At 42.3% G+C, this 15,313-nt stretch overlaps 1 protein-coding gene across 3 annotated transcripts; it reads right to left on the reverse strand.

Annotated features, from left to right (window-relative positions):
* Positions 1-11,197: 11,197 nt before the first annotated feature.
* Positions 11,198-15,184, reverse strand: TMEM17 (transmembrane protein 17). Of its 3 annotated transcripts, none has more exons than XM_071548086.1 (4): positions 15,074-15,184; positions 12,610-12,713; positions 12,266-12,379; positions 11,198-11,858 (listed from the first exon to the last, which is right to left on the reverse strand). In XM_071548086.1, exons 1-4 carry the CDS (start codon positions 15,165-15,167, stop codon positions 11,517-11,519), a joined length of 654 nt encoding a protein of 217 aa, XP_071404187.1. In that variant the 5' UTR covers positions 15,168-15,184; the 3' UTR covers positions 11,198-11,516. The 3 variants fall into 3 exon arrangements, with proteins under 3 accessions (XP_071404187.1, XP_071404188.1, XP_071404186.1); XM_071548087.1 differs by lacking the exon at positions 15,074-15,184 and adding an exon at positions 13,960-15,063; XM_071548085.1 differs by lacking the exon at positions 15,074-15,184 and having other exon boundaries at positions 12,610-13,946.
* Between the last annotated feature and the right edge of the window lie 129 nt (positions 15,185-15,313).

The following is a 15,313-nucleotide window of genomic DNA, read 5'->3' on the forward strand; positions in this document are numbered from 1 at the left end:
TGGAGGAAATGGTGATAGTTCCCAGGAATCTCCTTGCAGTCCAAATCGATCCCCAGGAAGAGGGAAAAAAGTCTGCAGTGTCTAGAAGCAGCTGTGTCTCTCCTCTCTTCTCTCTCTTTCAAAAGCTCAGGGTGCCTAGTGATGGAGGGGGAAAAGCAAAGAGCAGAGCCAGAAAAAAAAAAAAAAGGTAAAAAAAAAAAAAGAGCTCACCAGCAAGCCTTGGCTCCTTTTCTGCAGCTGCACAAAGGAAAAAAAAATAAAACCAAGCAAAAGTCAAAGCAGCACAGAGGGAACAAAGAAAGAAAAAACTTCCCCCATCCCCAGGTACTGGAGTTCTGTTTTCTCACCTCCACCCCACCATTAAGCTTGAATCTAAAAGTCATCAGCTATCTGTTGTCCTCCTGGGACTCCAAGCCTAAACCTTTTGTGTAGGTATGGTGAGGAAAATTCTCTGAGGGGGCTTCTCCCAACACCACCTTCCTGTGTTTGAACTTTTAACAGCTTGGCATCTGAGCAGCTTTAGGGCTGAAAGCTTTGAATTGAGCCATTCTGTGATGTAATTTTGAGGCTAGACAGTGACAGCATGGGGAGGCTGAAGCAGTTTCCAGTTGGGCACTCTCATGCCGAGATGGGAGGTGTGGTGGATGCATTAAGTGTAGATCTATCTGTGACAGCTTCAAATTAAGGAGGCAGAGCAGAGAAAGGAAGCCTGAAGATGGCGTTTTTCCTTCTAGCCTGGTGTAAAATCCTGTTCTTCCATTTCCTCTGTCTCCAGAGGATGCAGCTGGGGCTCCGTACCCTGTGGGTATCGCATGAGAGTTTGATTTTGCTGTCGGAGCTGCTGCCACATACACAGTTCTTACCTGCAGCTGCGTGTGCAGCAGAGGCTCTGCAGGGATGGAGCAGAGCAGGCAGCTTTGTGAGGGTGAAGAGTGCTGTCTAAAGAGTGAGATTTCCTGGAAGGAGGCAGCACAGACTGTGAATTGGGTCTGTTCCCAGAGCATCTTAACTCGCAAGTGATTAGCTGTTAATTATTATGCAATAAATTACTGATAGAAATTAGTATTTTTCACAGCACCTATTGTACCACATGACATCAGCTAAGCTGTGTGAAACACATGTAATTACTGTCGCAGAAATGTAATTATAGCTCTCCCCCTCCTCAAATTCTCGTGCATGCTTCGCCCATGGCATGGGCACCTGGACCAGGGTGACGTGCAGGCAGTGCCACTGGGCACCACCAGCCACTTTCTCCCCGACTCCGAGCTTGCTTTCATTTTTCCAGGGACTGCCAGGATTCAATGAAGAGGCAAAAAAGCTGCCCTCAATTGTGCAGCACTTGTGCTTCAGTCTCAGCATCAGGCTTAAAAAGCACCCTGAGGGTAATACTAAGCCCTCGCAGTTACCTTTAGAAGAGAATAGAAAAAACTCCTACTAAACACATGGATTTTATCCCAGTTTTGTTTATAAATGTTTTTGCTTTATAAGGCTTTAATAAGTTAAAATCCCAAGGAAGGGTACATTCTCCTGCTGGCGTTCTTCAGTTCAAAATGTTTCTGCAGTGACCTAACTTTGTTTGCAGCCCCCAAGAGGCGGAGCCTCTTAACTGAGATCATCAAAATATTTGTGCTGGTATGTGTGTTTTAGACCTGCCCTTGAAATTATTCAGCATAGCTGTGGCTTGACTTGTTTTGGGCATTTGAACTTTAATTTCTCTCCCTAGCTTTGGTTGGAGTGACTTGTGCCAATTGGCTGTGGGACTTTGTAATTGTGGATTTGGGTGTTTTCAGCTGCTTTTTGGGACATGCTCGGGGGGTGGAAGGGGAAATAGGGGTGGAGACAAATATCTGCACATGGCTGAATAAGTGCAACAGTTTAAATTTATGTAAGAAGTTTTCTAACATATTCAGCCAAAGTGCCTCTCTTAAGGGTGGGCTGCACATGTGAAGGATATATTGCAGTAAAGATGTGATTGGTTATGCCAACTGTAGCAGGATAGCAGAGAGCTATCAAGAAGGATAATAAGCACTAGATATTACAATGGGGTTTTTTTCACATTGCTAGCAAGAGAAAAAGCTGCCCTGCCCCTCTGCTGGTGGAAAACACCATAGAAGATATTGCCAATAATCTTTTTTCCCCTAAAAGGTTCCAGGCAATAGCATCCATGTAAGTGCATGTTGCTGGCAGCAAAGCTGGTGCCTCCATTTTTATTAGTTTCCAGCTCACACTGATGCAGCAGCAGACAAACCAAAGTGTGAGCACTCTCTGAACACAGCCCTGAAGGCACCATTTATATGTCTAATGCATCAAAGCCACACAGAAGGGAGAGCAGAAAGAAGCTGTGTGTTAGAAAGCCTACAGAGTATTAATGATGTACAGTAAATGGGTGGTAAATAACAGGGCTGTCACTGCAAGGCTGCTGAAGCACTGAACCAGCTGTATGTGCCTGTTCTGCATACAAACTGCACTGGGATTTCTGCAGGGCTGGAAAATGCTTCATTCCCAAAGTATGGGAAGATCTGTGTTCTGAATGTACTTCACACAGGGTGGTGATCTGAGGGTATGAAATGGGCAGTGCTGCATTATGTATGTAGCCAGCAGGACTAACTAAAATCTTACAGCTTTGGGGGAGAAAAGTCCATCAGTGTTCAGACCCAGAATGACACTGGCTGATGTCAGAAGTACTGGCTGGCTGTTCACTGGCTGATGTCAGAAGTACTAAAAACCAAGCAGGAAAATGGCTTAAAGCACTGCACAATTACTCTAAATACTCTGATCTCATGAGCTTGAGGAAGAGTAAGAAATTATTAAATTACTCTTATAAGTCTAAGGCACTAGTTCAGTAAGGCAACAGGCAGTTCTTTTACCTGAAAGTGATGATGTTCCCCCCCCCAAGAGTTTAGCTTTAATTCTTTAATTTTTTTATGCTTGAAATAGGGCAATATCAAATTTTGAGTGCCTGGCCCTCTGAAACAGAGCAAAACAGTGCAGACACTATCCTAGTTCAGCAGGTGGGACCAGTTTATCACTGTGTGAAGGCGACCAAAGCGATGTATTCCACATCCTCTCTTCATTGCCCAAGAACTGTTAACAATGGACCATTTGCAGCAGCTGCCCATGGCATGTGAACTGGGTGTGAAAGACACCTGTGAGATAAGAGCTGTGATAACTCCCCTCCAGGAAGTCGTTAGTACCTTCACACCCAGCCTGAGGGGTCATATCTGCTCCTGGGCCAGCAACAATTCCAAAATACCCCCTGACTCACAGCGTCAGATCACCCATTGTGGAACTCCCTGCCCTAGGGGAGGTACTGGGCGATCCCACCTGGACCTGAGGGTACACTCATCGGACCTGAGGGAACCACTTGTTGGACCCAGAGGAGGACCAAAACCATCATCTGCACCAACAGGTTTTTTACCTCCTTTTGCTTTGTACTCAGAGGAACCACATGGGCTTCAGCACAGGGACTAACAAACCCCACTAACAAACCCCTTTGTGTTTGTGCCCCAGGGCACTGGGTTATACTACTGGGTTTTGTGGGTTAAAAGCAATTTCTCTTTGTGTAATTGTATTTATTGTAATATTTTTATTAAATTGTAACTCTGACTTATAATCTCTCCTGAGCTGGGTTCATTTCTCCTGCTGGTTTACCCTTAAACCAACTCAGACACTTTTTGAGGATGAAAAGGTACCAGATGGCATTGTTGGAGGTCATTGGTTCCTGCAGACCTCATGAGAAATGAGTTACATTTCCCCATGGTGCGTGGGTGGGGGAATACAACTGATTCTTCACTGCAGCAAGATGATGCACATTCTCAGCAGAACTTTCACAGGCCATGAGCTTACTCTGGCTTTGCACTCAGACAGATGCAGTGGCAGCATGAAGGTAGGCTGGACACTGAGGTCCTGCTAGTGCTCCTGTCACAGCTGGCAACCAGGGAAGGATAGAATATTAGCAAACTGTCTGCCAGCCACTACTAAAAATTCAAGCCTCTGACTGCCCAATTAGCAACCAGCAATACAGCCTGAAACAATGGCAGCTGGCAATATGGGGGAATTAAAATTACAAACAAACTCTTCCTTGAACTGCCACAGAAGCTTTATTTTTCTCAGAGTTAAAATCTCTGTTGGTAACAAGTTTTGAGGTTAGAATGCTGTTAGAGATAGACCTCCAAAGCTGTGCTCCTAGAAAAGAATAACTAATTGATTGTTCCTTACCTCCAGCTTCACCTGAAAGCCTGAAACCTGATTGGTTGCTCCTTACCTCGGGCTTCCCCTGAAAGCTGTTTAGAAAGACCAACACCACCTTGAGAAGCAACCTCCAGAAAGGCTGCAAGTCAAGGCAGGAGCGTCCCTGTTGGCATTTGTGCGGTGCTGGTGTAGCCCCCAAAGGTAGGACCCCCAGGATGGTCCCAGTTCCTGTGGCCAAGGACTGGCTTTGCTGAAGAAGGAAGGACCCCCTTGGCACACCAGGTGGGAATGTGCTGGCCAGGGAGCATGGGAAGCTATACTGCTGTTCCCTTGCCTTCCTGGACTCAGCTGATTAAAATTTGCTTGTAATAATGCCAAGGTCATGGGTTCAATCCCCTGTGTGGGCCACTGACTTAAGATTTGGACTCGATGATCCTTGTGGGTCCCTTCCAACTCAGAATAGTCTGTGATTCTATGAAGACCAGCACTAGTCCTTTAGTAACACAATTGCTCTCTGTTGTAACTTCACTGCTCTTTGAAGCCCCCTGAAAGGAGGTTGTAGTGAGGTGGGGGATCCATCTCTTCTCCCCAGTGACAAGTGCTAGGACAGGAGGAAATGGCCTCAAGTGGTGACAAGGGGAATTTAGGTTGACTATTAGGGAAAACTTCTTCCCTGAAAGGATGTCAGGCACTGGAACAGCCTGCCCAGGGAAGTGGTAGAATCACTCCAGAAGTTTTCAAAACCCATGTCAATGTGGTGCTTAGGGACATGGTTTAGAGGTGGACCATCCAGTGCTGGGTTATCAGTTACACTCGATGATCATAGAGGTCTTTTCCAATCTTAATGATTCCATGACACTGTAATTGAAAGCTGTACTGAGAAATCCCAACACAGGCAAATGTGTTCCATCCTACTCACGCCTGTTGGGTTGTTTTGTTGCAGGTGATAATTAGAACCAAATCACTCTTTCAGTGCATCCTAAATAAACCTTCAAAGAATTTTCTTTGGTTGAGTTTTTTAGTTCTTTCCTAATCTCTGTTATCGCTGCAATATGTCATGCTTTATGCTTCTGAAAAAAGAATTTAATATTCAAGAACAAAGCAACCCACAGCTTTTCTTCAATTCAGTCTTTTGTGTCCAAAGGGCTGTCCTAACTCAATAACTGAGTTCTTATTGTGTCACTTTTCACTGTCACCAGCCTGGCTTATCCTTTTGCTGCAGCCTTATCAGTATTTTTTTTGTAATTCATTGGTTGTCCATTCTACTTTCACAGCTTTTAGGGTTTTTTCCTCATTTCTCCCACCCCTCAGTTCCAGGACATTTGTGGCTGCCCTCTGTGATTGTTCAGTCTGGAAAGTGGTCACATGCAAAGACAGTGGCTCAGGGTGTCCTGGAGCACAGTTGAGCAGCTGAACAGAGACTGTGACAGTGGAGAAGTTTTGAGGTTAGCATGTTCTTAGAAATACACCTCCAAAATTCATCAGCAATTTTTAGTCTAGACAAAGCTGTGATCCTAGGAAAGAATAACTGATTGATTGTTGCTTAGCTTGGGCTTCACCTGAAAACCACAGCTGTTTAGAAAGACCAACAGCACCCTGAGAAGTAACCTCCAGAAAGCAGAGATTTATAAAGTATGCAGAGGGGGGAAGCATTAAAAACCTGAGGCTGCACCCCAGCTGGAAACAACTTCAAGGGTATCTCACAACCCTGACTGAAAGAACTCAAAAGCCAGAACCGATGGGCTGGATGAGAACAGATGTTTGGGATGCCCATGGTGTAACTTTGCCCAACCAGCAAATGTCTCCTCATGCCCAAGGACACTCAGTGAGGAGCAGCAACAGCAGGAGATGCAGAACTGACCTGGTGAACTGCTCAGGTGGGGCATATTGAGAGCCTTGTGATGTCCCACCAAAAATACCAATCAGTTTTGACATTTGCAGTTATCTTCTTTATAAAAAACGCCAACAAAACCAACAAATAATCACACCAAAAGAAATAAGGGCTAGCATTGTGCTGATGGGCACTAAAATATCCTGTGCCTGCAAACACAGATGTGTATAACCCCCAAACAGAAAACCAATCCCTTCCACCTCTGTGCCATATCTACAGTCCTGTGCTAAGAGTTAACAAGCCAGCAAATGAGCACTGCCTACTACAAATCCACACATGGACTTTTAGCCAGGGAGAGGGATTTTTAAATATCCATTTATTCAAGATTGAAAGTGTTTTCATCTGTCCAAAAAAAAAAATCCCAGTTTGTCCAGTTATTTGGTAGAGCTGCTCTGACTGATAGATAACAGAAATATGCCTCTCCTGCCTCAGTGCACCTGCTCCTCTGTGACAGCATCCTCATAGCAAAGTATCAGCATGGGACAATCTGCATTTCCCTAAACAAAGGCACTGTTCTTTTATTATCATCTTGACACCCACTCCTGAGTGTCTGGAGGGGTTTGAGAATTTAAAGTTACTTTTTCATGCAGTTTTACTTAGGAAAAAAGAAGTAGTTGCAAAAAAATTCCCCATGCCATGTTTTTATACTTGCTCTGCTAACCATAATAAATCATTTGGAAATTAAAAACCAAAACCAAAACAAAACCAACAAAGCCCCCAAAATGGAAAACAGGAGCGAGCTTTAGATTCCTCCAGGATTTTCAAAGTTAATGTATTGCTCAAAGCTGATGTTAAACTACTCCCAGTAGCTTTTCTGGTTGTGGCAAGAATTCACTTCAAACTGAAGTATTTTAAAAGCAAACAAAAAAGTCAAATACAGAGTCCTTTAGCTATGTATTTAAATTGTTGACTTTTTGATATCCTGCAGAAGATACTCAACTATCTTCTGATTTGCAAGTTTTCATCTTGTGATACAGTTTACATTTCCTGTGCAAAAGGCCACAGGGTCTAAGGCAAAACAAAATGAGATGTGCCTGCTAAAATCCTTTCTGTAATTCAAACAGGAGCTCAAACTTTGACTGAAGGAATCGCTCTGGATTGACACAAGCAGTAGCTGTGTTCTGTTCAGAGCTCCAACCTGCCATAAGCTCCGTAAGAAATAAATCTCCCCTGGTGTTGGCAGTACAAGTGGTTAGGAACAGGTATATCTGATATTCTTCTCACCTTCATGAATTCATCTTAAGGCACATTTTCAATACACTGAGAATGGGGTAACTAAAGAGTGTTCAAGCATTTTTTTCTTGAATATTTTGCTTGGGAACAGCATGAGTCTACCATGTGAATACAGAAGGGTCTTTTCTATCCCTTAAAGAACAACACTACCTTATTTATAGACTGGAGGAACTCCTTCCCTAATGCTGGATGTTCAAGGCAGCTTTGAAGGAAGTCATTAATACCCCCTAAATTCACCAGAGAAGCCTTAGCATGGCTGTACTTGCAGTTTCTTGCCAGAGTTGTTCATTGCTTTCTATAGATTCTCTGTTGTGCTCACGTCTCTGGGTCAGTATCTGCTTCCCAGGGACTGTATTACTTTCATACCTTGGATCATCTGAAGAAGAAAAAGTGTTTTTCTTCCATAAGAAATTGCAAAAGTTGCATGTATTTAATGAATGTGGAAGTGTGCTCTGTAGGTAGTTGCTGGGGAAAAACCTTTCTGCTGAGTCCCTGGAGGATTTCAAGGAAGTAAATTTGCGCTTTTATTTTCTTTTAATAAATTCTCTCCTCCTTGTACCCAGGGGCACCTTTGGTGACACCAATCATCAACATACACATTTTCTGTCAGTGTTACACTTCTTGAACCTTTTTATTCCATTATAGCTTAAGTTCTTCTTGTTCTTATCAGCTACCCTTACATTCTGCTTTGCCTGCCTCTTTATTATCTTTGTTTCATTTGAAGCACTGAACAAAGTTCTTTTTAATTGCTGCTATCTGATCTCTGTCCTGGAGAAACAAAATTTGTTTTTCAAAATAAATGATTTTTGCAGCCTTACCTTGCTATTGACTACCTTATCAGAATATGTAATGATCCCAATTCTGCCTGCTTCATTAACTGAGTCCAGCCTAGTTTATGAGACAAAGGCAAGAGTGAATGTATGATCTCATTTCTCTGGGTGCAATTCTTTTAGCAATCAAAAAGAGTGAACTGTTGATATGGAAAGGTTAATGCTGTACCCCATTTTTATCAATAAAGTGCTTTTTATCAAATCTGTGTTTTATCTCATGTCTACTTTATCAGATCTGTTTAAGTAAGGTACATATTTGAAGCCTCTTCTAAAATTAATTTTACTTCTTGAAAGTCTTGCAACTATTAAAAAAAAAGAGAAATCCTTTTACAAAGTCTATTTTAGACAAGGAACACATGTTGAGTTCAGGTATTAACCACTTGGCAACTATGCCCTTGAGCACAAAATACTCCTCCCATCTTCAAATTGATCAGTAACCTAAAATAGAGCATTTTAAGATAATATGCCCCTCCTTAATTTCTTTTATTCGGTTAAAGGAAATATGTTGGTACAAATTTCTCTTAAAATTGGCTGTTGGCCTTTCCTGACAGTAAACTTCGTGAAATAAAATAACTGAGTTGTGTTTATAGACTTCTGCCATTCAAAGATCTTGATTGTGAAGGGAGAGCCATTATTGGTGATCTAGATCATCAAAAACTGCCTTCTGTGATTTCCTCAGACAAACCCCAATGTGGCAAAAAGCCACTGCTGTACAGCTTGTATTCAGAACTGTCTGGGTGCTGCTCAATGAACTCCCATTTGTTTCCAGTGTTCTGGAATTCCTTCCTTTTACCTTTGTTTCCACCAATTCTGTAGAGGAGAGGAGAAACACAAACCACCCTCACTCTCCAAATACTTTGCTGAATCTTAAATTCTCGTGTTCTACTTGTGAATACTTTGACCTGCAAATGAATATATTCTTGTTGTTACTGGCCAGCACACCTGCTCACAGCTATGCAAGAGGAGGAAGAAGACTGATGAAGGTTCATTAGGTTTCCTGCTGTGCCCCTTTAAATTTCTTGCACACCTTTCACTGCTTCCAGTCTGTCCTGGCAATTATTCCCAGACTTCTCCAATTAACACAAACAAAGCTTTCCTGTGTTTTTCTTTAAAACATCAATGTCAATATTGCTGCTTTGTTCTTGATGCTAAAAAGTTCTTGTTTATTTTCTGATTTACACCTTCTATAGTGTTTCTCCTGATGTATTTCCCTTAATTCTCTTCCCACCACCCCCCAACTTATTAAAAGTTATGAAGTTTGCATTTAGGTGTCTGAAATCTGACTACTATAAACGAGTATTTTTCTGCTTGCTTGGTGTCTCACCAGTTCTTGTGAAATTTGGAAACTTAAGTTTCTGTGCAATCCTCCATTTGTTGTTTTCCTGAGCACTACTGTAATTTTCTTGTCTCTGAGGAAATTCATGTTACAACTGCAGCTGTAGGGCCTGAATGTGAGTTTTAGGTGCTGGAAGTTATGGTGGTAATGGTGAAATTAAAAATAAACTAGCAGGTCTGTTAGGAAGCCTGGGCAGAGAGAATGCAGAGGTCTTGTGCTTAACAAACATTCTGCTGAAGATTTACATCACAGGCTGCTTTCTGCCTTAACCATTTCCGGGCAACTCTTAACAGTGTTTTCCTTAATTCAATTTCCTGCATTGCTTCATAGAAGGGCTCCCTCTTCCCCTCCATCCCCAAAGGGGTGTGTGTCCCTGTGTCTTTGGCTCCTGATAGTTGTCTTGCATGGCAATTTGATCTTCCAAGTGCATCATTTCCTTATCACTAAAGGCAAGGATTTTGAATCATACCTCATGGCCTTGGCCTGGAGGGCAGTTCCTTTTTGCCAGCATTGGGGTATGGTTGATTTTTTCAGCTTTATGCTGTATTTCATGTACCTGGTCTTAAAAACCTCCCTTCAGCCCAGACCTGGGCACTCTCTAATAGTCTAACTGTGGTTGACATTAAAAACATGTGCAATGTTGCCCTTGCATCAGCTAAGAATGTTTTGACAAGGAGTTTCTAATGCTGTAAAAGTATTTTTGAAATTATGTAACTTCTGATTAAACCTCCCTGTCTCTCAAGTTCTAATTACAGGGCTTTAAATGTTTTATACTAACTGTTAAAAGACATTCCTGGTGACTCTTACAGAAATGCTCTTTTTCTGTGCAAGAGGCAATCCAAGACAGTAGTTTGATTACAAACAAAGCAGTGTGTGCTCTAATAATATATGCTTTATAATAACAGAACGAAGAAGGAAACTCAGGATAATTAATTATACCATTCACTCATGGATTGAAAGGAAAATTAACCATTCTGGTATAAAACAAAGCAAACGCCTTCTTTTCACTAAGGGTTCTAAAGCTCTAAATATTCAACAGCTTTAAGCATAATGTGCCTTTTTCATGTTAGACTCCTCTTTACAATCCTTTGAACAGCCTGGATGCTTGTGCCAGCTCTCCAAACTGACAACTCTTACCCAGCTGAAAGGACTCAGAGGATTGAGATGAAAAATTTATTTTAACTTTTGACCTCCATCACTCCTCAACAGAAAATGTGAACTTTTAGCCACTACCGAAACTGGAGAAGATGGTCTAGAATTTAATATAAGAGGAACAAGAGAACCTTGGTATATGCCCTTGCTTGAGAGAAATGGGCTCTGCCTTTCAGTGACATAAACCAATTTTTCTAATGACTGTAATTTTGTTACTGCTCTGTTTGAGAAACTGCACCACTCTGACTTGGTATTTAAAACTGTAGCTGAGCCAAAGAAAATAAGCTTAAGAATTCTGGGGAATTAATACTTTTGAAATTATATCCCTCATATAGCAGTAAGGAATTCCTAGGTGCTGGAACTGTCTGGAAGACCATCTCTGACATTGTAGTCTTTGCTCACTATCTTATCCTTGTTCTTTCTGAGCCTCAGGATCTTTTGGGGTTTTTGTTTTAGGTTTGGTTTTGGGTTGGTTTTGTTTTTTTTCTTAACTGAGGTACCAGATATTAAATATGTGCAACGTATCTGCAAGAAGGTAGACAAAAGTGGTGTCAACACAGATAAAAATGTGCTTAAAAGATTTATTGTAAACAAAAGAATTCTGTGCAAATGATAAGGAAAAAGGCTTCTGTGTTTTACAAAATACCACATCATTGTAAAATGTAAAACTCACCAAATCCAGTCAGTAACAGTTCACAAATAGTCCACTCAAGCCACTTATGTAATTGGCTTTGATTTTTCTTGCAGAGTAGAGCTCCACTAGAGCTTTGAGATTTAATGTTGGCTCTTAAGATGTATTTTTAATGCCTCTGATGTAGGAAGGTAAAGAATGACCCACCAAAGGGGAAACAAGAGCTGCAGCAGCAGCATTAGGCCACCTCTGTTAACTTCTCAGGCGCCCAGTGTGTGATCTCCAGCCAGCACCCGGGCCCCTTCCAGCCATGGGAACTGCTCTCTCCTCTTTATCCAGGCTGAAAAATCCAGGCACAGGGTGTTCCTCCAAGCGGTGGAATTCCCCAAGGCGGAAGTGAGTTGCCAGTTTGTTCACCATTCTTTTCAGAGTTACAAAGGCTGCGATGACTTGGAAGGCGAGGAAAAAGGCAAAGACAATGTGCACTGCTCGCTCCAGCGGCTGGATTTTCACACCTTCATTAAATAGCAAGAAGAGAATTATGGGCAACTGTAGGAGGAGACTCAGGAGCCAAAACCCAGCCAGCTCAGGGACCTGTAACAGGAGACATCACCTATTAAAGACCTGACAGCTGGAGATGAAAAAATCCAAAATCTTGTGAAGAAAAAACATTTCTTTTTAAAAACTTTTTCAAATGAATGCACATAATGTGAAAAGGCAGTGAGGTGGAAACATATTTTCATATACTGTGTTTTTAGGCATACTTATATTTTCTGACAAAACAGTTTTAGGGAGTGAGAGGGCTCTCTTCAGAGGGAAAACTTCTTGGCATTCACAAAATTAAGTGTAAGCTGATGCCAAGGGAATAGAAGATGCAGACTGCAACTTAAGAGAAATAAACATCTCCTCAACTTAAATCTCTTACACAAAATGTCTACCAGTTAATGTTAAACTCCAAAAAGCAATCCTGCAGAAATTAATATGTACATTAGGTAACATACTTTCTCCTGTAGGTTGCCCATGTATCCCAAGTAGAGTCGAATGACCTCAATCAGGGAGACCAGGATCATGATGGTGACCAGGATGATCTTGTAGTAATCTGACAAGACTGCATACTAGAGGGAAAGAAGAGAGTAAAAGTTTCTGCTGTGCTGTTTGTGATTAAATGAAGATAGTGTAAGCTCCTGTAAGCTGACAGTGTTGTATGACATTTAAACACTCCTGAACCTCCAGTTTCAGGGAATTCCCAAATAAATGTAATAGTCTCTAACTCCAGTGAGTTACATTTCATACTAGGAGGTGTTTGATGTAATATTTGCAAACCAACCCTTTCTTTCAGACTCACCTTCAGATAGAGCACGAAAACTGTGCTGAGCCACCAACAAGGGAAAAAATAAACATTGAAATAAAGGGACATCTGCAGTGGCAAACTGGAAACTATTTCATTTTCTGTAGAGAGAAAGAAGACTTTATCACTCCTGGTTTGTTCCATACATCCCTTCCATAAATATGACAGAAGGATACTGCTCCACCTTAGCTTCATGCAGGGCATTAAGACTCTTCCCAGTCAAATGTTAGGGAAAATAATTTTATTTATCCACAGGAAATCTTATCCTATCTGGAATTACACCATGTCCTGGAATCGAATGCACCTCTTGGTTCATTGGACAAAGAATTTTTATCACTTAGTCATATATTCAAGTTAAGTGTCCAGTTGTTGATTATCTGGTAGCTTAAGGCTCAGTCCATGACCTCTGACTGAGGCTTAGCTGTGTACTCACACTGCAGAGAGAATTAGTGGTTATTTCATTGCAGGTCCTAAGAGAGTGGCTAAAAGTTTAAAAGAGCATATATTGGATTATCATTATTTTGTAGATGAGTAAGGACTTACTGATAGAGCCCATTCTTCATTTTCAATCTTTTATTTAAATAGACATTTGGATGGAAGACAGTGATCTACTTAGTTCTTAAGAGCTAAAAATTTGAAATATGTGTCAAAATAAAACTTATCCTTTTAAACCTGTAGGGAACAAAATGCATTCACACAATGCAATACAGAGAAAAGCAAACATGAAGCTCTTAACATGCAGGCAGTAAATTCTGTGTTTATTATTTTATAACAGGCATACAAGATCAGACTTAAGAAAAAATTTTAAAGGGCATTCTAAGGGAATCATTAATTTTTAATGGTGGAGTTTTATTGCCATGTTCTAGTAAATTGATATTGTGTCCCCTTTGCTTCCCAAATGAAGTCTGCAGGCACATACTCACTTGGTACTACCTGATCAAGTTTGGAAAAGATTCACTGTGAGATTTGTACTCAAAGCCTGTGCCCTTGCCTGTCACAGTGACTGAAAGTTTGTCTGAACAGTCACACTGCCTCACTTCTGACACTGCCCTCTCTTTTCAGATCTTCCAACCACTCTCATACCTGTCTCTGCTCCACCTCAGTCTGGCATTTCTGTCCAGCCTCGTGCAGCCTGGCACAGTCTATGCCAGGTGCAGAAGTAGTCGTGGTAAATACTCCACCACGTAGGAAGTGGGGAGGATTTGGGAATAGAACTTGGACTGACCTCAAGGGTAGTGTACGAGGAGCAAGGATTTGCTGTACTAAATGGAAGGTACAAGACAACCAATACACTCTGTCAAGGAATTAAAATCTTACAGGTACCTCAAAAACAGTTTCACCATTTACCTAAAATTGTCCCAGCTGTTCTAGTGAAGGAATCCCTTGAACACCAAAACGACTTCAGTGGTCACCAAGATACAATTTGAGAAGGCTGTTTTATCTTTCAGTAAACCCCATTACCATAATTACAAGTAACTATGTTTCTTCCCTATATGTATTGGATAAAAATGTATTATTCATGGCCATATTACTTAAAAGCAGAGAGGTCAAGAGCTCTATTTCAGCCGTGATGACAATATTTAGGTATGGTAAATGTTTCACTGACATGGCATTGCTATTTGTAACTTCTGTGCAAGTTCCAAAACTGTGTTTTGAATCAATATTTAGCAACATAAGCCAATTCCCATTAATTTTTCCATCCCTAAACTGAATTTAAGCTTATTTTCTGGGATTGCTGAAATTAATGGACAGTATTACAATGGCCAGTTGCTAAAGCAACTCGCTAAGATATATATGTAAAACTTAATTTTTGAAATCTAAATGTCCAAGAATTTAATGGTACATTTACAATTGTTTTCAGTGGGCCGGATATTCACAAAGGAGTTTTCACAATAGGAAATGGAAAAGAAATGAGTAAAGATAGAAGCTATTCCTAGAGTGTTGTTTGATAAATGAAATGAAGAAACTAGTAAATGTTAGCCGTGTAACTACACAAAGAAAAATCACTGAATATTGTGAGCTGAACGGAACCCACAAGGATAAGCGAGACCAGCTCTTAAGTTAATGGACTGTATGGGGATCACCTTGGCATTAACACTACCAAGCTCTGACCCACTGAGCTAATGACTTTTTGATTAATTAGATCAGCTTGGAACGGATTTATCAGCTGCAACTAATACAGCCGTACTGTATTATTTCCATGGCTACTCCCGCTTCCGAGCGAGAAAAGGGAAAGGGGCGAGCTGGCCTGTCATTTCTCCGGCAGTACGATGGGAGCAGCTGCCGGTCACCACCACACAATTCCAGCGAGATCCGACCGGAAAACCGCCCCTATGCGACCGGCGCCGGGCCTGGAGCGCGGCAGGGCCCGGGGAGCGGCCCCTCCGCTTCGCCGCCCCGCTCTCCCATCGCCATCCTCCTCCTCCTCATCGTCCTCCTCCTCCTCCCCGCCGCGCGGTACCTGCGCGGGGACCCGGGCCGGGCCGGGGGGCGTCGGTGAACACGGCGCGGCTGAAGGAGCCGAGCCCACGCCTCAGCGGCCCCGGCAGCGCCATGGCAGGGGGCGGGGAGCGGGGCGGGGCGGGAGCGGGGCGAGCATTCCCGGCGCTGGGTCGGGATCGGGGCGGGGCATTCCCGGCGCTGGGGCGGGATCGGGGCGGGGCATTCCCGGCGCTGGGGCGGGATCGGGGCGGGGCATTCC

This window comes from Pithys albifrons, chromosome 2, assembly GCF_047495875.1.
Source record: "Pithys albifrons albifrons isolate INPA30051 chromosome 2, PitAlb_v1, whole genome shotgun sequence".
NCBI lineage: Eukaryota > Metazoa > Chordata > Aves > Passeriformes > Thamnophilidae > Pithys > Pithys albifrons.

What these genes read in the sequence shown, in the direction of transcription:
- TMEM17 (XM_071548085.1), bottom strand. Translation starts at nt 12,816, where the DNA reads ATGCCCTGCATGAAGCTAAGGTGGAGCAGTATCCTTCTGTCATATTTA. An exon ending in TTTTCGTGCTCTATCTGAAG is followed by an intron (nt 12,380 to 12,609) that starts GTGAGTCTGAAA and finishes CTTTCCCTCTAG; the next exon opens with TATGCAGTCTTGTCAGATTA. An exon ending in TGGGCAACCTACAGGAGAAA is followed by an intron (nt 11,859 to 12,265) that starts GTATGTTACCTA and finishes CTCCTGTTACAG; the next exon opens with GTCCCTGAGCTGGCTGGGTT.